Source organism: Malus sylvestris, chromosome 2, assembly GCF_916048215.2.
Source record: "Malus sylvestris chromosome 2, drMalSylv7.2, whole genome shotgun sequence".
NCBI lineage: Eukaryota > Viridiplantae > Streptophyta > Magnoliopsida > Rosales > Rosaceae > Malus > Malus sylvestris.
In genome coordinates this window covers 34,622,713-34,645,366 of record NC_062261.1, presented here as the reverse complement: position 1 = coordinate 34,645,366, position 22,654 = coordinate 34,622,713, and the positions used below count along the sequence as shown (strand labels likewise).

The 22,654-nt window shown below is 40.4% G+C and overlaps 4 protein-coding genes and 1 pseudogene across 4 annotated transcripts; all 5 read right to left on the bottom strand.

Moving 5' to 3' along the window:
• Nucleotides 1-2,343: 2,343 nt before the first annotated feature.
• Nucleotides 2,344-3,297, bottom strand: LOC126603416 (uncharacterized). Its single transcript, XM_050270254.1, has one exon. It carries the CDS (start codon nucleotides 3,295-3,297, stop codon nucleotides 2,344-2,346), a length of 954 nt encoding a protein of 317 aa, XP_050126211.1.
• Nucleotides 3,298-3,983: 686 nt separating this feature from the next.
• On the bottom strand, nucleotides 3,984-6,369 carry LOC126603409 (subtilisin-like protease SBT4.3; annotated as a pseudogene).
• Nucleotides 6,370-11,928: 5,559 nt separating this feature from the next.
• LOC126588203 (uncharacterized protein At5g39865-like) lies at nucleotides 11,929-13,496 on the bottom strand. The gene has a single exon (XM_050253279.1). It carries the CDS (start codon nucleotides 13,116-13,118, stop codon nucleotides 12,297-12,299), a length of 822 nt encoding a protein of 273 aa, XP_050109236.1. The 5' UTR covers nucleotides 13,119-13,496; the 3' UTR covers nucleotides 11,929-12,296.
• Nucleotides 13,497-14,222: 726 nt separating this feature from the next.
• On the bottom strand, nucleotides 14,223-16,418 carry LOC126603401 (subtilisin-like protease SBT4.6). The gene has a single exon (XM_050270233.1). The coding sequence runs from the start codon at nucleotides 16,416-16,418 to the stop codon at nucleotides 14,223-14,225; it is 2,196 nt and encodes a 731-aa protein (XP_050126190.1).
• Nucleotides 16,419-18,501: 2,083 nt separating this feature from the next.
• LOC126603391 (subtilisin-like protease SBT4.4) lies at nucleotides 18,502-21,958 on the bottom strand. The gene is made up of 3 exons (XM_050270224.1): nucleotides 21,929-21,958; nucleotides 19,614-20,592; nucleotides 18,502-19,574 (listed from the first exon to the last, which is right to left on the bottom strand). The coding sequence occupies exons 1-3, from the start codon at nucleotides 21,956-21,958 to the stop codon at nucleotides 18,502-18,504; spliced, it is 2,082 nt and encodes a 693-aa protein (XP_050126181.1).
• Between the last annotated feature and the right edge of the window lie 696 nt (nucleotides 21,959-22,654).

Genomic DNA, 22,654 nt, shown 5'->3' with positions numbered 1-22,654 from the left:
CCCCCTCTTTTCCCTTTTTTACGCATGTAAAATAGGGAAAAACCAAGTTTTTCAATCTCATAAGGCCTTGAAACTGTACTCTCTAAGCCAAACTAAAACTTTAAGCATTGCCAACCTTGTGGGAGTTTCTTTTTCTAAAAATAAATTTTCGAAGAACGAACATTACGAAAGAGGATTTACGAATGAATATTACGAACTCACATGAGGACTGACATCACGAAAGAGGTCTAACATTACGAAATAAGATTTACGAACATTACGAAAGAGGACTGACGTCACGAAAGAAGTCCATCATTACGAAAGAGGATTTATGAACATTACGAAAGATGACTGACATGGCGAACGAGGACTGACGTCACGGAAGAGGTCTATCATTACGAAAGAGGATTTACGAACATTACGAAAGAGGACTGACATAACGAAAGAGGACTGACGTCACGGAATAGGTCTATCATTACAAAAGAGGATTTACAAACATTACGAAAGAGGACTGACGTCACGGAAGAGGTCCATCATTACGAAAGAGGATTTATGAACATTGCGAAAGATGACTGACATGGCGAACGAGGACTGACGTCATGGAAGAGGTCTATCATTACGAAAGAGGATTTACGAACATTACGAAAGAGGACTGACGTCACGGAAGAGGTCCATCATTACGAAAGAGGATTTATGAACATTACGAAAGATGACTGACATGGCGAACGAGGACTGACGTCATGGAAGAGGTCTATCATTACGAAAGAGGATTTACGAACATTACGAAAGAGGACTGGCATAACGAAAGAGGACTGACGTCATGGAATAGGTCGATCATTACGAAAGAGGATTTACAAACATTACGAAAGAGGACTTACGAAAGTGGACTGACGCCTTGTACATGTTTATTATATAGATCTCTATCTCATCTTGTCTGCACTCCTTCATTCACTTTTATCTGATTTACATACACATATATATATATATATATATATTTACATATATAAATATTTACCATGTGTGTTTCCTCCTCACGCATATAATCCATAATGCTAGGCTGCACACCTAGTCTGCACATCTAATATGCACGCCTATGTATACATATATCAATATATCAATATATATATATACACCGACACACTTGTTTTTCCCTATCTTATATGTCTATGTATATTCCTGCATAAATCACATCCTTGACTGGGCTACCTATCTATCTATCTACATATATATTTTCCTGGACTTGCAGACATCACTTCCTTAACCAGACTACCTATACACACACACACACACACACACACACACACACACACACACACACACACACACACATATATGTATATATATATGCACACATATCTGGGTACATTGGCATATATAGGCATATTTTTACACGCAACACAGGCATACCTTTGCGTACGACATGCAAATCTCTGCACTTACTTCTCATATACTTGCATATATCTCTACACATGTATGCGTATATATTTATATGTCATTACCTTGAGTTCCTCCATCCCTATTTTCCTTCACTTCACCTGCTTAGTTTCTTCACTAAGCCTGTGATTTCTCGTTTCAAAGTGGCCTCTTAGCTTACAGGTGATTTTTTATTTCAAACCCCTCTTGTGGGAATATTTCAAACATTTCACTTTCGTTATCAATCTAAAAAACCGTTCAACCTTGAATTTACTCTTAATCAATTTTTTACCTTTTCGATCTTGACTGGGTCTTTTCCCATTCGATCTTGGGTTTTCTTTTCCCGCTCGATCTTAGATTTCCGATCTTGATTAGGTCTCTGCCCATCCGATCTTGGGTTTTCTTTCCCCACACAATCTTAGATTTCCGATCTTGATTGGGTCTCTGCCCATCCAATCTTGGGTTTTCTTTTCCCACTCGATCTTAGAATTTCTATCTTGATTGGGTCTCTGCCCATCCGTTGGGTTTTCTTTCCCCACACGATCTTAGATTTCCGATCTTGATTCGATCATCATTCATTGGTTTATACTCTTCAGCTTTAGACTTTAGTCTAAGATTCGAATAAAGTGCAACTTTATTTATCATACAGTGAGGAGATGTCAACAGACATCCAGGGACATCCCCTTTGACATGCAAGGAAGACAATAAGGGATTTACCCTTCAACATTGCTGGAAACAGAAATTTAAATACGGAAAACATAAACACGAGAAGCTAAATGTGGTACTTTCTCAAATGAATTGCGCTCCATAGGCGCGGCACATACTGACCTGTTTCTACGTGCCTGAGTTTATAAGCTCCATTTCCGAAAGCTTCAGTCACCTCATATGGTCATTCCCATATGCGTCCAAGTTTCCCTACATTCAAATCTTTTGTGTTTTCCATGACTTTTCTCAATACCCACTCAAATCTTTCGTGGTAGTGCCCACTGGAGATGTAACAATAGTCGCGGTGGCCTGCTTTGATTGGATAAATTCCTCTTCTTCTAATCTAATGATTCCATCAGCTCGGGCCATCACCTCCCTCATGTCCAGTGGTGGCGTTTCGATCAATGACCTACGCATCTTTGTTCCAGGCAACGCCCCTTCTCGGAATGCCAAAGACGCAATGTGGGAATCACATTCTGCTAGGGTGGACATCTCTTCGGTGAACCTAGTCATGTAGCTTTTGAGGCTCTCACCAACATTTTGTTTGGTGTTGAACAAGATCGTAATATCTTTTCTTGGCCTCCGATTGCAGACATATTGGGATATGAATGCTTCGCAAAGCTCTGTGAAACTTCTGATAGACCTTGGTTTCAGTTGCCTGAACCAAGTTAACAATGACCCCGAAAGACTTGAGGGGAACAACTTGCACATTAGTGCCTCATCGTCTCCTTCAAGCGCCATTTGTTGTTGAAAGTGGTAAATGTGTTCGACGGGATCAGTTGCGCCTTCGAATAGCCTAAACTTTGGTTGGGTGAACTTGGCAGGTTTTTTAGCTTTCAGGATGTCCTCTATGAACGGCGATTTGCGAATCCCTCTGGCTGCTTCCAAGGCAAGTTTTGCCAGGGTCTGGGGCTTGTATCCCTTCACAATCTTCTCAATTTGTTCTCGCAAATCAACATCCTTTACCTTTTTCGATCCTTTTCCCCTGTGATCCTCTTCGCCCTGATTTTTCGTCACTTCAACACGGTTACTGTACGGCGCGCTACTAGAGCTGCCCCTCTTATCTTCCTCTTCTGCACGTTGTCTCTTGGTGTCGGTTGCACCTTCTACTACGTTTTTCGCTTCAGCCTTCTTCAACGCCTCACCTGCTATCTTTTTTGTTTCACACAATTCCCTTGTTAGCCTTCTAAATTGTTCCATGGCGAGACAAGGTTCAATATTTTGGGATTGAGACCTTGCGTGTACCGATCGAGTCCTTGTATCTTCAGAAGGATTCGAAACTTCTTGTGTGGATCAAGTCATGTTTATAGCTTGATTTTGTTGCGTTTCCCACAGACGGCGCCAACTGTTAGAGCGGGATTTCCCACAAGGAAAAATACCTCCACAGAGTTGTTGACCGCAATCCTCACGTTCGCCGAATCCTTCTTCGAAGTGTCCCAAAATAATCTTCCTCCGCAGCTTTGGTCGGGCGGGGTACCTGCAGAAGATACTCCGACGCTCAAGTCAGTCGATCAATTTCTATTTTCTGGATTCTCTCGGGTACTCCTCACGTACCTGGTTCTTTTGCTTCTCTCCCTATTTATAGGATTTTGTACTTGAGATTCAAGTACCACGATCGTCTTCCTTCCCCACTTCCTTAGTGGTCATCGTCATATCACTACATGCTTTGGGAACAAGTCCCATGACCGGTCTTCCTCTCCCACTTCTCTTCCATAGTGGGGTAGTTACCTCGGCACGCGCCCTTGTGCTTATTTCTTGTGAGCTTTTTATTCTGCACAACTATTTTTCCTTAGATGATCGGCCCATGAGTCGAAATTAGGTTTTATCCTCCCACAATCTCTTAATATTCAAAAGACAGAAACAACATAGGTTAAAGATTTTTGTTACCATAGGACTTGTATTAACGAAGATATTTTCTTTTGGATAATCAGTCTCTAGGTTTTTAGTAACAAATGCTCCATGGTTATGGTTTTATTTATCACAGTAACTGAGTAGTAGGTAGGAAAATGTGTCATTACAATAAAAAAATTTCCTAGGTTTGCAACAAAGATGTTATGAAATACAAACAATGCAGTTATGATAAATTGTGTGAGCTGCGTACAAGGATTGGACTTGTAACAGTATGAGTTCCATCGGACCAAACCAGTGGCACAGACACATGTGATGCATTAGGCAAATCATTCCCAACAACGGTCACAGTGAAAGTTTTCTCCTCATTCCACAACTTGAAGGAAAGAACTTTAGGCGCCACTTTGATTTCAACTTCCATAGTTGGGAGGATTTTGGCCTCGTAAGTGGAGTTTGGAAGGCCAACATTTTTAACTGTTCTGCTAAATTTAATGTTAGATGATTTCAATGGTGTAACAGTGAAGGATAATTGAGATCCTTCACCGATCCTTTGTCAGAGCTTGTCTGACAAGAGCTGTTATCTCCCGATATAAGTCTAACTCTGGCCTTGTCCAAGGTCGAGCAGAGAAACTTTATGTAATTGTCTTTAGAAGTTTCGTAGACAAGACCCGGATGTACAGCCTTTGAAGGATTGATATGTCCAGAACCATAAGCAAATTCACCAGGATAATAATTGTCAGAATTATGCATGGGCCAAGCTGTAGTCATAAGAGACGATTTGATGGCTGCTGGAGACAAGTGTGGGTGGAATGTTAGAACATATGCAGCTGCACCGGCAGCGTGGGGGCAAGACATGGAGGTGCTAGATAGTATGCTGTATTTTACACGCCTCTTGTTTTCTGGGGTATCTGAGAGGACAGGAGCAACGGGTGAAAATGCAGCCAAAATATCTACTCCTGGGGGACTTATATCTGGCCTGATAATTTCAGGTAAAATTATATTTGGTCCCCGTGAGGAGAAGGAAGCAACAATTGGTGCAGCAGGATCTTTTACGCTTTCACTTTTGAATATCTTGGCTCGAGCATCGTCTGTGGAGTTGAGGTAGGACCTCACCACTTCATAGTTTTTGTAGTTTAATCTTGTTGCAGGCAGTGGGACAATAAAAGCAACATCACTTCTCAAAGCATCCCTTAAAATTGAACCTTTCGCACCAGATCGACGAGCCTCTGTATGTCCATTGAGCTGATCACATACTACAATCTTTCCCTTAACTAAATCACTGTCTAGGCATCCTTCTAGACACATCATAGCAAGCAATTCCTGGCATTTACTTGACGCATCTTTTCCATATACCAAGGGATAACTTGTTCCATTGGTTGTGAAAGTGTTAACCGAACTCCCAATTAGTGTCCTTCCATCTCCAAGAACAACCTTGGTAATGATCCGGTGATCTGTGTTACTTGCTGCAACTGTAAGTATCTAGGGCGCTACACTTGATACAGTACCCAGGTTGGGACATTCATTGCCTGCAAATTGTGCCGTTAGTATCCCTTTCTTCATTGCATGGAAAGTTCCAATTGCCACAGCATCCTGGTCAAAATCAGCAGCAGTACCACTTCCAACTGAAATTGTAATGATGTCAACTCCATCAGCAATAGCATCGTCAAACGCAGCCAAGATTGCCTCCGAAGAGCACTCGTCATGATTGCAGACTTTATATGCAGCAATTCTTGCAGAGGGAACTCCTCCTCTTGTAGTGCCTTGTGCTAGTCCATAAAAGCTCACGTCCTTAACGGGGTTCCCAACTGCTATTGAGGCAGTGTGGGTTCCGTGACCTGCCTCATCCCTCGCCGATGATGAATTGTAATGCCTTGCTCCAATGATCTTGTCATTGCAAGTGAAATTTTTGCCGCCTTCACAAGCACCTTTCGACTTCTTGGGAGCAGGACCAAAACCTTTGTCTTTAAAGTTCTCCAATTCATACCAGATTCCACTGTCGATCACACCAATAAGGACATCACTCTCGACAGTAGAGTTTCGTTTGATCTTCTCATTGAACCCAATAAAGTCCCAAGACCTTGTTGTTTGAAGTTGGTAGCTTCTGCTCGGAAACACAGAGACTACTCCCTTCATGTTAGCAAGCCTCTCTCTTTCTCGGTCAGTGAGCTTGGCGGCGAATCCATTGAAGCTCCTCTTATAGTTTCTGATGAACAGATTCGAAGCAGAGCTACTCTCCACAACGCTTTCGAGAATACCAATGTGGTGAGACAATGGCGAGAACACCTCATCATTAGGAAGCGATCCCAAGTACACAATGTATGTCTTTCTATCTTCTTGATCGACGGCTTCACTAGCTAAGCTCATGCCGAGAACAAGAACAATGGAGAAAGAATAAAAAACCGGGTGAGCTTCGTGCCCTGGCATTGTTTCGATGCTGAAACCGCAGCCATTGACGAGTACCTTATAGCAAAATGAAGGACAGAAAACTTTCATCTGCATTAATTTGTATTCTGATTTTACTTCCTTTTACGTTCATTGACTAATTTAGCCTTGATCCTGGCCCTAATCATTATTAAAAATGTCACATCCCAACCCGGGGTGACACGCCCCGACCTTGATATTCCCTGAATATCAGGATAGACACGTGATGGCCGACACCGAGGGTGACGAAAGCCATTAATTGATACAAAAGCTAAGAATAAGAAATAAATAAGGGTTATGAATTTAAAATACAATGAGTTAAAATTTTTAGGAACGTGCTCAGAGCATACAACTAAACATAATCACTAAAAAGAATTAAGATAAAATTGAATGAATAAAGAAGTGGGTCCTACATCGAGAGGATCCGAAGATGCTACTGCAGAAGTGTCTTCACGCCGGGATTAGGTGTCTTGATTCTAAGTCCTGAATGGGGGCGCAAAACAAAGGTGAGTGGACCAAGTTCATATATATACAGTAATAATAAAACAGTTATCAATGTACTAACCCCACAGTTTATATATAATGAAAACTACTAGCATAATAAGTGATGGATTTAATAAAAATCCTAACATGCCAAAATATCTCAAAAGTCACATCGCGGAAATCAAAACAGTAAACGCATCATAAATCGTCTCGTAAACGCGGTGTGCTGCTAGAAAGATCACTGAATAAATATAACTCCTGGCCCAATGCCTGCACCTAAATCCCTGTGCTCGTAGCCAGAGATAACTCCCTCCCGGCCCAGTGCCTGTCACCATGTCCCTCAGCCTTTCACTAGGGATTATTTCTCCCGACCTAATTGCCAACACCAGATCCTCGCCCCAGGCGACATAGTGTCTACTAGGTACGCATAAATAGTTACGTCTCTCATAAATAACCACTTTATAGTATAAAGTCATCCATCGTCTATACTATAAAGAGGGGTTTTGAAAACATGTTCTAGCATCCTATCGTCATCCATCGGATAGTCTACCAGTTCATGGTTTTTATAGAAATAAGATATATCAAAATATAGCTCAATATAGGCTAATAATTTATTCCTCACAAAAACACGAGATGAAACCAATATATTCAATAAACAGGCTTCACATAAATCAAATCATAAACTCATAGGCATGCTAATCATTTATGCAATTAAACTATAAAATCATGTAATTTTAGAAGGGGTCCACTCACTGTACTTAGTTGACAAAAGCTGCGCCACTAGCGAAGACGGAAACGTCACAATAATTGCCCCTAAGCACATAGATAGCACATTTAGTCAAACTCTACTTAAACGATTGAATTTGGAAAAACGGACTTTGGAAACGGATTCAGAACATCGAATTACCCTAAGGTGGGTCCCGGACGAAAACCCGAAAAGTCAACCCTAAAGTCAACGCTGACCGAGGGTCAACGGTCAAATTAGGTCTAACGGGTTTTAAGCTTGAAATCCGGGTTAGGGTTTAGCTTAAATAGGATTAAGATCTATTGGGTTTTAGAAACCTAGGGTTTTTGGGTTAAAAGGGTTTCAGGGTGAAAAGGCTTTAAGGTGAGGAAATGAGGTTTGGGCTTAAACCCAAACACACACACACATACACCACAAACACACACACACACACACACACAAGCTGGCCTTAAGGCCAAAAAGGGCTGGGCTTGAGCCCTTTAGCAAAAACCGGCCCAAGGCCATTCTAAATAAGGCCCGAGGCCTTTGGATTTTAAAAACAATTAACAAAAATTAAAAACCAAACGAGCTGGGGTTTTGGGCTGAGGCAAAACGGGCTTAAGGCCCGTGGGGTTTCTAAACGGCCTGAGAGGCCTGGTTTTGCCGAAGAAGAAGGTCGGAAATTCGGCCGGAAAACCACCCAACTTTAAATGGCCATAACTTTATCAAAACTCAATGAAATGAAGCGAGACAAAAACAAAAGTTGTAGCCCTCGAAGAGACGAAGAGAATGGTACCTCACACGACGTCTAACTCGCCATGGTTTGGCTGGATAATGCATCAAAAGCCTTGGAGGTCGCAGGAAACTGGGTAAGATTCAAATGAGTATAACTTCTTCAATACTTAAACGAAATTGAGTGAAACAAAAAGGAAAGTTATAGTACTCGACGAGACGAAGAGATTGATACCTTACACACCGGCTAACTCACCGTGGTTTGGTCGGAAATGGCCTCGAAAGGGGCGGTGCTCGCCGGAGGCTCCAGGGATTTCGTCGTCCTTTCTACAGCGGGAGAGAGAAAACTACGGAGGTTTTGATGGTGATGTCCTCAGCAGATGGCATGGCTGAGTGTGTTGCTCGGGGAAGAGGGAGTTGCAGCGAGGGAGAGAGATGAGGGAGAACACAGGGAAGGGCAAAGAGGAGAGAGAGAGACCGGAAAACACAAAAAAATAAAACAAGGTGGGCCCACGGGCTCACCAATTAAGGCTTTAAAACAATTTTTAAATAAAAATGGGGTTGGGGTGTTTCACGGGGTCCATCACATCACGGGCCCGCTCTACCGCCGTAGCACGATATTGTCTGTTTTTGGTCCCGACTACGCCATCTCGCTTAACTTCGGAGTTCCGATGGAACCCGAAGCCAGTGAGTTCCCAAAAAACCTCATAATAGATAGGGACGAGAATATACATATAAGGATCACTCCCCTAGGCGATGTGGGATCTTACAAAAAAAACGTTGCAAAAAGCCTAGATTTGACTTCTCTTGGTGGCATGCCTACAAACTAATAAGGGCATAAATCTAATCTCCATTAAAGCTGCAGAGTTGTATAATGCAGATTTGGTAAGTTATTTTCTGTCTGCTAAGTAAATTAAGTGTACGATTTTCTCCCCGTTGATAAAAAAAAATAAAAACAATAAAAAATGAGCAAGGGGACGCTAGGCTCAAAACTATAGTATCTCATATCAACAATTTCGTTTTATATAAATTGACGCATAAAATCTTGTATTTCAAATGCCTTGTTATCCCTATTCACTGAAAATGGAAAGATTAGGGTTGTAGACCAGCTTGAACTTGCACAAAGTTCGACTTATGTTTGACTTGTTGTCATAGCTCGACTCATGAAAGAAACAAACCAAGCAAGCAAGCTTAAACATTCGTATTTCATACTGGTCAAGTTCGTGAGATACCAATACAGTCGCCCTATCGTAAGAAGTAAATTGACTCTTTTTCTAAGACGTGCTACAGACTTCATCTATGTCGACCTAGCCTCCCACAAAGTTACAAGCATAATATCGAATAAAAAATAAATAATTATGCGATCATTTCAAAAAACTTTGTTTGAACTTTTTGCGAATTTTATAGTAGACAGCTCGAAACACCTTTATCTTGGCATCGAGCTTGAATGTTTTAAGCTCACTTGAGCTCGGCTCATACGAGGCTAATTTTATCTAATAATCTTGAATGAGGATATTTTAGGAAGTTAGGTTAGGTCTAGATAAGAAATGTTTATTTCATTTAAATAAGATGTTCATTGGCCCACTTAGCATACTCTAGTCATTCAAATATATAGAACAACTCGAAGTTGTAGGTACCAAATAGCATATTCATGATGAACCGTCCATTTATTGATATGTTTGAATGATAACACGATCTCCAATTAGATTGATTTTTGTAAGAGTGATCTTCAAATGAAGACTAACAAATTGAACGGTTTCGATCGTTGATTTATTCAATCAAGATGCGTTACTTGCAAATGGGGATATGTTCATCCCCATCATATGGGATGCAAGTATTATTCATCTCAAAAGAACAAAAGGGTAACCTAAAATACAAGAAAGGCATTTTCTTGGCTTTTGCAATTCTCATGAGAAGCATCTACAAATGATGCAACACTTTGTAATGTTTGTGTACAAAATCTCACAAAAGAACACCCAAGATAAAACCAAGAATTGTTAATCATGTGCTCATCAAACGCCAGAAAGAAATGTTGTCCACATACATCTACATTAAATCCATAAATCACCGTATGTGACTTATAGCTCAAGCAGTTACGAACATTCACATTTGTAATTGCATATACAACCTGTATAGAAACCTAGGGTTCTAACTTCTATGGCACAATTTAGAATTATAGGTGTCAATATCAATATTTTCTAGAATTTGGCTGGGTTGTGAAAATAAATTCGGGAAGAAAAGGGCACGGTGAAAGAGTCTAGCCTAAATCGTGACCATGAACACAGAAAAATTATCTTTTATCTCTGAAAACATAGCGGTCGATTTTAGGACGCCGGCAAGGTCACCATCCTTCGCTTAGGTTCCGCTGGAGGAGGGAGGGAGAGAGTAGGAGAAGGAAGGAGAGAAAGGAAAGGAATGAGAGGTAAAAGAGTTTGAGGATCCAAAAGTAGAGATGAGAAAAGGGTAAAGGTCATATTCTATGTAAAAAGTCACAAGTTGGTCGGCAAGCAAAGTTTGGATGTCCAAAAGCTATTTTCTAAATGCCAGCCGACCAAAGAACACAAGGTAGGACGAACACTCCCATAACTTACAGTTGCATACAGGTCATGAACAAACCTAAAGTATAAATGACAACCATGGAATCCATCGAACGAAAAGTAATCATACCTCGGCCAGAAATATGTGCAGCATGAAGCAAACGGGTAAAGAGATTACATAATTAAGACTCCAACAAGCACAATTCTGAAATCAGCATGTCCTAAACAACACAGTAAACACCGACGACAATCAACATGAACCCAACAGAGGAACAAGTACACAAGATCAAGCTCATGACTGAAAAAGGATAAAACGCAACCCTGTTACGAGAGCTCTTATTTAAAATGCAGAGGAAATGAAACGAAAAAAAATGCACCAGATCATTCAATTCTCACAGAGATCAGCGACAACAGATAAGAACCCTCCGTTTGGTAATAAGGTAAAATCATATCTTACCACTATCCAGTCTTTCATTGACAGTCTAAGAACAATATAAGTACCGTGATATATGTACTCGTATATCTGCGAGATTACCGTATACATTTATATAATTTCAAATTCATTCTGTAGCACAACCGAAAATAAGTATGAATTCCTTGAAACTGCATTTCTCCTTTTATATGGTCTTTCCAATTAGGCAATTACCCACCAATTAGAGACTGCCAAATTACATATGGCATATCACAATTGATCCCCGCCAAGTACTAAGGATCAGAGGTTCAAAATCCATCAGACATTCAGGTCAACATATTGCTACAACCCTCAAAGATCAGCACATTAAACTACAGATAACACCAAATCATAGAACTAGAAGTCCTATGTATGTATATATATATATATATATATATATATATCAAGCAATACAAAGAAAAACGTATGAACTAGATGAATGTTGTCGAATTCCAAGCAGCAACTTGACCGTAATCACTCACAAAGACAATTACACCAATTCCATACGAGTGAATAAAATGGGAATACGAACACAAAGGCCAAATCCTAATTCTATTTATGTCTAGACCATCATATCATCAACACATCCACCAAGAAAAATACCCACATAAACATGTACGCGAAACTGCATGGAATGCGAAAGAAATTCAAGAGTGGATAATTAAGACATAAATAAATCCAATCTCAATACATTTCATCAGTTTTGCAACCCTTTGCAGTGATAGTGGAATACTAATATTTACATTAGCATTAGGGAGGGCATAAAACCTCTCCCCACTGTATAATACAATCAGACGTACCCATACTAATTTGCATTTCGATAGTAAACCCTATTATTCAACATGCAGTTCAACGAGTGAATGAACATCCATTCCCTACAGATGCACAATCAGCCAACCAAAAAAAAACCACAAATCATTAAGCATTACCATCAACTATTCTCGAGTATTTATTTATGAACAGCGGAGCGTCTAGAGTATGCAGCAAAGTGGCGTTTGACAATTCAGCAACTGCAATCAGGACACCGAATCAAACCGTTTTCATTGCATTCGGAGCACCTCTTGAGCATTCCTTCATCTTCATCAAACACCTTCCTACTCCCACTGCAATTCACACAAGGCGCGAACCGCGCATCCCCACAACCTTCGCACACATACCCGGGTTTCCGAGTGGGAATCCCTTGAAGTATTTTCGCCAATTCACCGGTTTCAAACAGCTGTTTGATTACCTCAGCACCTCCCACATACTTTCCCCTTATAAATACTTGTGGCAAACTCACATTCTTCTCACCCAGAACGCTCTGCAACTCTTTTCGATACGCCGAATCCATTGATATGTCTCTCTCATCAACCCAAACCCCAAACCCTCTGAATATCATCCTCACAGCATAACAATCCTCGTATGTCCTCCGAACTCCTCTCAAACTCGTCAAATACACCACTATCCGATCATCGGTGCCTGGCAACCGTATTGACAGGATCCGAAAATCGGGCGCCATGGATTTCGACAAGGCCATTGATTTCGACGGTCGTAGCTTGACCGTCAGGGATTTAGACTCGTCGGGGTTTCGTGACACGGGTTTCTCCGTTTCGAAAAAACTGCAGAGCTTTTTGACCTTCCCTTTGAAGGAGCTGCTGGCGGACCGCACCGTCTCGATGGAATTGTAGAATTTCTTGAAGGAATCGGTCTGGTGATCGATGGTGGCCTGGAAACGGGGCTTTTGAGGGGCATCCATGGGGGTTGGGTACATGCTAAGCGATCGATTGAAGAAGTAGGTGGGTTTGGGCTTACCCGCCAATTCGACCTTGTTTTGGAGATCCGCCATCGACCCAGATGAAAACTAACCGGGAATTTGAATCCCTTGTTATCTTTATGGGGGGTTTTGCAACGCTAGGGTTTGAATTCAAATTCGAATTCGATCGAGAAATGGGCAGAATTGACCGCACAAGTTAGGGCTAATTAGAAATGTCAAAGAATGAATTGATTATTTTCTGTCAACCGAAGAATCAATGGGCAGATCTGAGGAAAAAAAATATGACCGTCGGATTGAGGGCGGTGGAGGAAAGAGGTGTGCGACGATGGCGATTGGGAGAGATATAGGTAGGCAGGTAGGAAGAACTAGAAGACGAGGGATACGGGCGTTTGTTGGGATGTGGGTATTTTGTTGTGTTGTCAAAAGCGACTGTTTTTTTCGTTTATCCTGTTGTGTTTGTTTGTGAGAGAGAAAATGGCTTTTGAAAGGGGAGGCTTGTTTTCAAAGGTAGGCATTTTTATTTTATTATTTTGGTCTTTTTATTTATTTTTTTATTCTTTTGGTTTTGATTATGTCTGTTTGGTTAAAAAAAAATTATAAGGATTTTATATTTTCAAAGGTAGGCATTTTTATTTTATTATTTTGATCTTTTTATTTATTTTTTTATTCTTTTGGTTTTGATTATGTCTGTTTGGTTAAAAAAAAATATAAAGATTTTATATTATATAAGATAGAGGGAGGTACGAAATCATTTGCGTGTCTATGATTTGTTTTAGGGTTCACACATATATATATATATCGTGTAAAATCTGCTAAACAGAGCGTATTTATACTTTTCATGCCATACCTGTTCAACTAAAAATTATTGGTTGGCACGATGAATGTGAGAAGAGGGTGAAATGCTTTTATGAGTTTTTTTGGTCCCAAAAAATGCTGATTGCAACAACGAAACCACCAGTTAGTTTCTTTTTGAAAAAGAAAAATAAATAAATTAAAAAAATAAAATTATTGGCTGCACATTAACAAACAACTGTTAAATTTAAAAGGTTTGGTTTCTTTTTTTGAAAATTATAGGAAAATAATAAATTACAAACAGATTTTCAAGAACATGGAAAGATATACGATCAGAAAATACGTTTTATTTGCAGCAACAAAGCCCCATTGATGAACTCCTGATCAAGCAAGGACGACTCTTAGAAGAATTGGACTTCGAACGCATTGAGTACCATCCGTCCACACCAACGACGCAGATACATACGTACGCGATGGTATATCTCTTCCGGAAACTGTCACATTGAAGGTCTTTTTCTCATTCAAAGACTTGAAGGAAAGAACTTGAGGCACAACTTGAGGCACCACCTTGATGTTAACTCCCGGCTTCGAGATGGTCTTTGCCTTGTAAGTGGAGTTTGCATGGCCAACATTTTTAACTGTTCTTTGAAACTGAATCGAAAACGAAGACTGTGTTACAACTTTACCAGCCAGTGAAGGGTAGTTGAGATCCTTGGCCGATTTTTTGCCAGTCCTTGCAGGGCAAGGGCGTTTGTCTCCGGAAATAAGTCTAACTTTGGACTCATCCAAGATCGAACAGAGCAACTTAATGTAATCATCCTTAGAAGTTTCGTACACAAGGCCGGGATTTAAAGCTTTTAGATGATTGATATGCCTAGAACCATATGAAAATACACCAGGCCAGTAGGAACCGTCGGTGCTATTTACAGGCCCAGCCGTAGTCATGATAGATGATTTAATGGCAGCTGGAGACCAGTTGGGGTGGAATGTCTTGATATACGCAGCGACACCAGCAGCATGCGGGCAAGACATGGAGGTTCCAGATAGGAAACTGTATTTCACATGCCTCCGGTCTTCAACACTCTCTGTGAGAGGAGCAACAGGTGAATATGCAGCCAAAATATCAACCCCCGGGGCAATTATGTCCGGCTTGATAATTGCAGGTAAAATAAAATTAGGCCCCCGCGAAGAGAAGGAAGCAACAGTAGGTGCAGCAAGATCTTTTATTACTTCACTTTTTAGTAGTTTCGCTCGAGGTTTGCCTGTGGAGTTGACGTAGGACTTGACAAGGTCAAAATCTTTGCTGCTAAAACTTGCTGCAGGTAGTGGGACAATGCCAGAATCATCAAGGATGATACTCTCACTTAGTGCACCTATTGCGCCGACTCGACGAACCTCGATACTATCAAAAGCCCAACGACATACCACAATCTTTCCCTTAACTAAATTAGGATCTAGGCAACCTGCATCACAATCTCCACATTCACTTGACGCATCTTTGCCTTCTATCAACGGAAAACTCGTTCCATTTAATTCAAAAGCGTTCACAGAATTCCCGACAAGCGTCCTTCCGTTTCCATGAACCACCTTGTCAATGATGCGACGATCTATGCTACTTGCTGCAACCGTAAGAATCCATGGTGCTACACTTGATACAGAACCCTCATAAGGGCCGCCATTGCCTGCAGACTGCGAGGTTAGTATCCCTTTCTCCAGTGCATGGAAAGCACCGATTGCTATTGCATCCCGATCGAAAGGGGCTGCACTTGTGCTTCCAATTGAAATTGTGATGATGTCAACTCCATCAGCAATAGCATCATCAAAAGCAGCCAATATCTTGTCTGTAGCGCACACCTTAGAACCGCAAACTTTATATGTAGCAATTCTCGCGGAGGGAACGCCTCCTGTTGCAGTCCCGTGCGCCAGTCCATAAAAGCTCACACCCCTTACGGGATTTCCTGCTGCGGTTGAGGCAGTATGAGTTCCATGACCAACATCATCTCTAGCTGAGGAACCAACGTAAAACCGAGCTCCAATGATCTTGTTGTTGCAAGTGAAATTTTTGCCTCCTTCGCAAACTCCTTCCCACTTCCTTGGAGCTGGACCAAAACCTTCATCGCTAAAACTTTCCGATTCAGGCCATATCCCAGTATCGATGACACCAACAATAACATTGCTCTCAACAGTAGGATTTCGTTTGAGCTTCTCATTGAAACCCAAGAACTCCCAAGATCTTGTTGTTTGGAGTTTGTAAGATGTGCTCGGAAACACAGAGACAACTTCCTTCATCTTAGCAAGCCTTTCTCTTTCTCGGTCAGTGAGCTTTGCAGCGAATCCGTTGAAGCTTCTTTTGTAGCTTCTCACCAAGAGGTTCGAAGCAGAGCTACTCTCGGCAACCCTTTCGAGAATACCAATGTGATGAGACAATGGCGAAAACACATCATCCTTAGGAAGTGATCCTAAGTATACGATATATGTCTTTCTATCTCCATGATTGACGGCTTCACACGGTAAGCTAACGAGGAGTATGAAAATAATGGACAAAGCATAAGAAACCAGGAGATCTCCGTGCTTTGCCATTGTTTTGTTTCCATGCTGAAGATCGTAACAACTGACAACTGACGAGTCTTATGTATTAGGATGAAGGTCAACAAAAATCTTATCTTCATTGGTATCCAGATTTTCTTTCCTTTAAGGATGAATATTTTTCAAACGATTTTATTCCTTGGCCACAATTTCCATGGCATGAAATTAATTTCTTTCCATGCAGGATGAACGAATTCCAAATGTTAAATGCATTTAAGCTTCTACACAATTTTGATTAGTCAACTATGACCAAGAAGAAAGTCAGATTCAACCAATTCTTCGAAATCTTTCATTTTATTCTTGTTTTCAAAAGCCGTATCAATGAATCATTCCATTTCAATTCCATTTTAATTAGAATCACATATGATCATATCGTAGGCTTCCAACATGAACGAACTTATCTGAATTGAAGCTGTATGAATTCACGCTCCTCCAAATCCTATCGTATTGATTGTCAAGATCCTTTCTACTTGTGATGCTAATATTTGCAAACCAAATGATATGTCACCAATAAAAAATAAACATGTTAATCAACACTTAAGTAATAATTCAATCATCAACGTCCACATTATTTGATTTACAAAATTCGGTTTATAAATTTGGTCTCCCTAACACTACCTTGTTTTATATTAGAAACTTCATCGTTCCTGCAAACATGGTCATAGTGACTAGCGCAGGTGTACCATAAACGACTGTTGGTAGTCGGGATCAAATGATCTTGCCAGAGTGCGATGACAAGGATGGAGAGATCGAGTTGGGTGAAAGACATCGAAACAAAGTCGCGTCGATCTCTGCTGGGTTCTGGGACTATGGCTCGGCTCAGCTCAAGCGGTGGGGTTTAGTGGCTTATGGCACGGCTCACAGGTGTCTGAAAAAATTCGGTCTAGATGGCGCCTAGCCTAGGTGCTAGGCGGTAGAATCACACCGCAGTTTAGGCCAAAAATATCAAATGACATTGCCGTAAAATCTCACAGGTGCGACGAAAAGGATGAAGAGATCAAGGTACGGGGTGAACGACATTAAAACGATGCCGCTCCGATCGCTGCTGGGTTCTCGGACTTTGGCTCGTCTCGGCTTAATTGCACAGCTCAAGCCGTGGGGTTTAGTAGCTTATGGCGCGGCTCACACGTAGACAGTGTTTTAAAAATAAGTAATGCTAATTGGACAAATTTGTAGATCAAATATACAAATCAAATAATGTGTTGCTAATAAAAAAATAAGCGTTTTAATCAACACTTAAGTTTTTCCAAGAAATGTGTCATTTATTTTAAAACTAAAAAATATATAATACAAATTTCTTTTCATGAGTATAAGGTCCCAAAATTCTTTTTACTTGTATCCTCCAAGAGCGCTTAGTATATTAAGAATTATTTGTCGATTTGCCATGACAATCATGCCTAGTTCAGGGAACAACCCGACAAATATGTCTTTCAATTAAAAATTATTTCCCGCACATTAACAACCAACTTGGTTAAAAAGTTTGTGTTGGGGGCCCCATGTTAACTCTACTGCTATCGTTTTTGCAGCAACAGCAATATGTTTGCCATACATATCAATTTTTTTTGGGTTAAAAAACAATAATAATAATAATTCCCCATTTTGATATATGCCTTATGCCTTATTATAGGAAAAGGATCCCCGCCTTATGAATTATGTAATCGTGTCCGTTCATCGTACATTGTGTGGTCAGAAATCATTTAAAATTTATAATTTAAAATTCAAATATAAATAGTACCTAACGAAAAATGACCGCACGATATATGATGAACGGACACGATTACTGGATCCCTAAGATCCCTAGGAAAATAATCCCCGGATCCTTTTCCCTTATTCTGTAGTGCGACCCTCGATTCAGTTTTTATTAGTTCTATATTAGGAAGAAGTTGTATTAGGTTGATGTTGTGAATAATGGGGCTGGACTTGATCTTGTAGTGAGATCTTTGCATTAAAACAAGAAGCTCCACAAATAAGAAATGCTTCGCATAAATTAATAAAATGTGGTGAGATACTTGCATGTAAAGGAAAATGTGATGCTGAAAATTTAGTAGAGTATGAAGCCCCATTGATGAACTCGTGATCAAGAGCTGTAGTTGGTGGCGCTTACAAGAATTGGACTTCGAACACTGTGAGTACCATCCGTCCACACCAACGACGCAGATACACGCGTAAGTAAAGGTATACTTCTTCCGAAAACTGTCACATTGAAGGTCTTTTTCTCATTCAAAGACTTAAAGGAAAGAACTTGAGGCACCACCTTGATGTTAATTCCTGGTTTTGAGATGGTCTTTGCCTTGTAAATGGAGTTTGCATGGCCAACATTTTTAACTGTTCTTTGAAACTGAATCGAAAACGAAGTCTCTGCAAGAATGTTAACAGCCATTGAAGGGTAGTTGAGATCTTTGGCCAATATTTTGTCATTCTTTGCAGGGCAAGGGCGTTTGTCTCCAGAAATAAGTCGAACTTTGGACTCGTCCAAGATCGAGCAGAGCAACTTAATGTAATCATCCTTAGAAGTTTCATACACAAGGCCCGGATTTAAAGCTTTTAGAGGATTGATATGCCCAGAACCATAGGAAAATACAGCGGGCGTGTAGGAATCGTCAGTGCCATTCGCAGGCCCAGCCGTAGTCATGATAGATGATTTGATGGCAGCTGGAGACCAGTTGGGGTGGAATGTTTTGATATACGCAGCGACACCAGCAGCATGCGGGCAAGACATGGAAGTTCCAGATAGGAAACTGTATTTCACGTGCCTCCGGTCTTCAAAGCTCTCTGTGAGAGGAGCAACAGGTGAATATGCAGCCAAAATATCAACCCCCGGGGCAGTTATGTCCGGCTTGATAATTTCAAATAAAATACGATTGGGCCCCCGTGAAGAGAAGGAAGCGACTGTAGGTGCGGCAAGATCTTTTATGACTTCACTTTTTAGTAGTTTCGCTCGAGGTTTGACTGTGGAGTTGACGTAGGACTTGACAACGTCAAAATCTTTGCTTCTAAAACATGCTGCAGGTAGTGGGACAATGAGAGAAACATCGGATATGGTACTGTTAGTTACTGCACCTATTGCTCCAACTCGACGAGCCTCGATAATGCCTATAGGCCAACGACATACCACAATCTTTCCCTTAACTAACTTAGGGTCTAGGCAACCTTCATCACAATCGCCGCATTCACTCGACGTGTCTTTGCCTTCTATCAAGGGAAAACTTGTTCCATTTAAATCAAAAGCGTTCACAGAATTCCCGACAAGTGTCCTTCCGTTTCCAAGAACAACCTTGTCAATGATGTGACGGTCTGTGCTACTTGCTGCAACAGTAAGAATCCATGGTGCTACACTTGATATAGTACCCATATAAGGGCCGTCGTTCCCTGCAGACTGAGAGGTTAGTATCCCTTTCTCCAGTGCATGAAAAGCACCGATTGCTATAGGATCCTGATCGAAAGGGACTACAATTGAGTTTCCAATTGAAATTGTGATGATGTCAACTCCATCAGCAATTGCATCATCAAAAGCAGCCAATATCTTGTCTGTAGCGCACTCGTCAGAACCGCAAACTTTATATTCAGCAATTCTCGCAGAGGGAACGCCTCCTGTTGCAGTTCCGTGCGCCAGTCCATAAAAGCTCACACCCTTTACGGGAGTTCCTGCTACGGTTGAGGCAGTATGAGTTCCATGACCAATCTCATCTCTAGCTGAGGAACCAACGTAAAACCGAGCTCCAATGATTTTGTTGTTGCAAGTGAAATTTTTGCCTCCCTTGCAAACTCCTTTCCACTTCTTTGGAGCTGGACCAAAACCTTCATCGCTAAAACTTTCCGATTCAGGCCATATCCCAGTATCGATGACACCAACAATAACATTGCTCTCGACAGTAGGATTACGCTTGAGTTTCTCATTGAAACCCAAAAACTCCCAAGATCTTGTGGTTTGGAGTTTGTAAGTTGTGCTCGGAAACACAGAGACAACTTCCTTCATCTTAGCAAGCCTTTCTCTTTCTCGGTCAGTGAGCTTTGCAGCGAATCCGTTGAAGCTTCTTTTGTAGCTTCTTACTAAGAGATTCGAAGCAGAGCTACTCTCGGTAACCCTTTCGAGAATACCAATGTGATGAGACAATGGCGAGAACACGTCATCCTTAGGAAGTGATCCTAAGTACACAATATGAAAGTTCTAGGATGGTACTAGTTTAACCTAAAGGGGGTTGAATAGGTTCCAATTTAAAAGTCCAATTCAAATTTCAATTTAATTTTCAATTCTCAAATTAATCCACATTCACATCACATATAAACTATCCTACACATATGCAATTATAAAGATAAATAAAATGTGCACACATGATGTAGGATTTTACGAGGCAAAACCCACCACTGGGAAAATCCTCGGGCTACCAAGCCAGGAAGCACTAAGAAAGAAAGAATACATAAAGACTTACAAAACTCATCAACTAGACACTCATACCAGTTGGCAGCTTTGTCTCCGCGCTTTGCTACTCGATCTTTCTTCAGTCTTCGAGTTGAAGTGGCACGACACTAACGCAGCCGTCAATCACCTTTCCCTCGAACTTTGCAGGATGCTAACTCGATCATGCAGAATGTTTATATGATGAAGTGTTTATTTGAAAAAACAATCAATTACGAAAATCACAAGGCACATTTTCATAATTGACATTCAATTAAAAACTTAAATGAAAGCAGCATGAAAACAATATTTTCTCTTTTAAAAACCCATGCTGTTGAAACCACAAGCCAGCAGCAATATCAAAAATATTTTTCCTTATTCAAAACACTAAGATGTTGCCTCTCAAACTTACAACAAGGAAAACAGGTTATATGCATATGCGGCTTCCCTCAAAACAGTTCCTGACCTCCCTTATAAATACATAAATATGCGGCGCATGGACAACAAAAAAACACTAAAGGAATATATGCCGTGCTGCTAGTGTTGCTGACTAAAGCTCAAATATCCCTTTAAAGCACAAAAACGACAGCCCAAAAACAAAGCCTATTCCAATGCATGCTGCAGCAACCAAAACCAACAATTATGATACGATGATGACTTCTGAAAACCTAACGCATGCTCTCTCAAATAAATGTCTGCTCTCAGTGTATATATATGTTCTGATACGGAGCAGCAACCCACAAACCCTAACCTGATGAATCTATATATATATAGGTCGGTTAGATTAAGCACGTGGCCGAAGAAAAAAGAAAGATCAGACTTGTCATCCTAATCAATTAAAACAACTAATCCAATAGAGTTTGAAGTGATCTCTAAGTGAAGAGATAAACTAAAGACCATTCGAAATTTATCCACATATTAAATGCATGGCATCTAACTCCAAATATATAATTCTCATATTAATGTATGGACCTTTAATTAAGCTAAATGAAGTCGTAGCAAATTAATTAATATGTAAAGCCCAAACCTCAATTGTTATAAACTTAAGCTAAACAGCCCATTGAACAAAAACTTATATCATGTGAATGCATATGCATGTCAAACTTACTTGAGTGGATGTCTCTGAAACGCTTGCCATTTTGTGATCGAGAGCACGTGAGACAAACTTAGACTAAAATAATTACAACTGAAAACAAGCACTAGTCTAAGATTACAGACTCAGGCGTTTTGTTTAGGAACTGCCAATTTTACTCTAACACAATATATGTCTTTCTATCGCCATGATCGACGGCTTCACACGGTAAGCTCACGACGAGTATGAAAATAATGGACATTGACAAAGCATAAGAAACCAGGAGATCTCCGTGCTGTGCCATTGTTTTGTTTTGATGCTGAAGATCGTAACCACTGACCAGTCTTTTATATTTGGATGAAGGACAACAAGAATCTTATTCACTGACATCCAGATTTTCTTTCCATGAACTATGAATATTTTTCAAACGATTTTATCCCTTGACCACAATTTCCATGGCATGAAATTTAATTTCTTTCCATGCAGGATGAACAATTCCAAATGTTTAAATTTGGAATAAGATTCTATACAATTTTGATTTGTCAACTAACTATGACCAAGAAGAAAATCAGATTCAACCAATTCTTCGAAATCATTTCATTTTGTTCGTTTTTTTTTTTTTTCAAAAGCCATAAATCAATGAATAAACATTCCATTTTAATTAGAATCACATATGAACAAACTTATCTGAATTGGAGCTGTATGAATTCACGCTCATCCAACTCATAAGGTAGGCTGCCAACATGATCTGTGTATTTGTTA

What these genes read in the sequence shown, in the direction of transcription:
- LOC126588203 (XM_050253279.1), bottom strand. Translation starts at nt 13,118, where the DNA reads ATGGCGGATCTCCAAAACAAGGTCGAATTGGCGGGTAAGCCCAAACCC.
- LOC126603401 (XM_050270233.1), bottom strand. Translation starts at nt 16,418, where the DNA reads ATGGCAAAGCACGGAGATCTCCTGGTTTCTTATGCTTTGTCCATTATT.
- LOC126603416 (XM_050270254.1), bottom strand. Translation starts at nt 3,297, where the DNA reads ATGGAACAATTTAGAAGGCTAACAAGGGAATTGTGTGAAACAAAAAAG.
- LOC126603391 (XM_050270224.1), bottom strand. Translation starts at nt 21,958, where the DNA reads ATGGCAAGCGTTTCAGAGACATCCACTCAA. An exon ending in TTTCAGAGACATCCACTCAA is followed by an intron (nt 20,593 to 21,928) that starts GTAAGTTTGACA and finishes GTACCATCCTAG; the next exon opens with AACTTTCATATTGTGTACTT. An exon ending in AAGTTTTCCCTTGATAGAAG is followed by an intron (nt 19,575 to 19,613) that starts GCAAAGACACGT and finishes ATTGTGATGAAG; the next exon opens with GTTGCCTAGACCCTAAGTTA.